The sequence below is a fragment of the Penaeus monodon genome, chromosome 24 (assembly GCF_015228065.2).
Source record: "Penaeus monodon isolate SGIC_2016 chromosome 24, NSTDA_Pmon_1, whole genome shotgun sequence".
NCBI classification, from domain to species: domain Eukaryota; kingdom Metazoa; phylum Arthropoda; class Malacostraca; order Decapoda; family Penaeidae; genus Penaeus; species Penaeus monodon.
The window spans coordinates 35,900,913-35,901,812 of NC_051409.1; the positions used below are offsets into that span (position 1 = coordinate 35,900,913).

The following is a 900-nucleotide window of genomic DNA, read 5'->3' on the forward strand; positions in this document are numbered from 1 at the left end:
TCAGTTTCATTTGTTCCGTGTAGGGAACTACCCCAGTAAAATTCAGCATTCTTACAGATACAAGTAGAATACATATTAATCACAAAGAGACAGTATTACAAGCCTACATCATCATTGCTAGCGATGTTGTAGGGTCCCTCAGCGGGGTCTTTCGTAGTGTCGTACATCTGCAGTTGCCCGTCGGTCTTGCCGGGCATGAGGAAGCCCGAAGTCCAGATGATGCCCTCGGCGCCTGCTACAGAACCTTTGGGAGGCAGTGAATTCTGATGTTAAAGATTTAGGTCCATTTTAATTGAATATTATAAGCAAAATTTTAGCAAATGGATTTCAATTATCAGGTGAACAGTACAGTGGAAAGATCGATCCCAAGAAACTGCCAGCCTTGAGGGAATCCAGAAAGCTCTCTCGTTGAAGAAACTTTATAAGGAACTGATACGTAATCCGCAGGAATAGATCCTATATACAATGCTAGTAAAGTTATATATAAAGAAGACATTTGGTAATCTCAGCTCAGTCTTACTAGGCAGATAATCAGGGTTGTTGGGCCACACTGCAGTCTCATCCATGACCTGGATGTTCCACGAAGCGATGTCGTCCAGGAAACGACCCGGGGACTTCATGCGGTACTCTACGTCCACCTTCGAAAAAAGTTACACGTTTTTCGTTATATTCCGTTGTGCACATATGGGTAGACATGCATAATGATATGTAGTATTGTCTGTAGGTACCATGTTTTTCTATATAAATGGTCATGCTCACCTCGCCGAAAGGATCAAAGCTCGAGATGTACAAGTTCCATCGGTCCGTGTAATCCAGGGTGTCATCCTCGGAGAAATAGAGTTCCATGAAGGCACCGTGCTGGGGTCAAGGTAGGTCTCGAATCAGTGCACTTGGGCAGAA

The 900-nt window shown here is 44.0% G+C and overlaps 1 protein-coding gene across 2 annotated transcripts in view; it reads right to left on the bottom strand.

Moving 5' to 3' along the window:
* Positions 1-900, bottom strand: part of LOC119589014 — an 8,211-nt gene that overhangs the window by 5,422 nt on the left and 1,889 nt on the right. For both annotated transcript variants that reach the window (XM_037937607.1, XM_037937606.1), the window contains exons 3-5: positions 760-858; positions 521-638; positions 108-244 (exon numbers count right to left, since the gene is read on the bottom strand). In XM_037937607.1, coding sequence (XP_037793535.1) covers positions 108-244; positions 521-638; positions 760-858 — 354 coding nt within the window. The remainder of the gene's footprint in view (positions 1-107; positions 245-520; positions 639-759; positions 859-900) is intronic.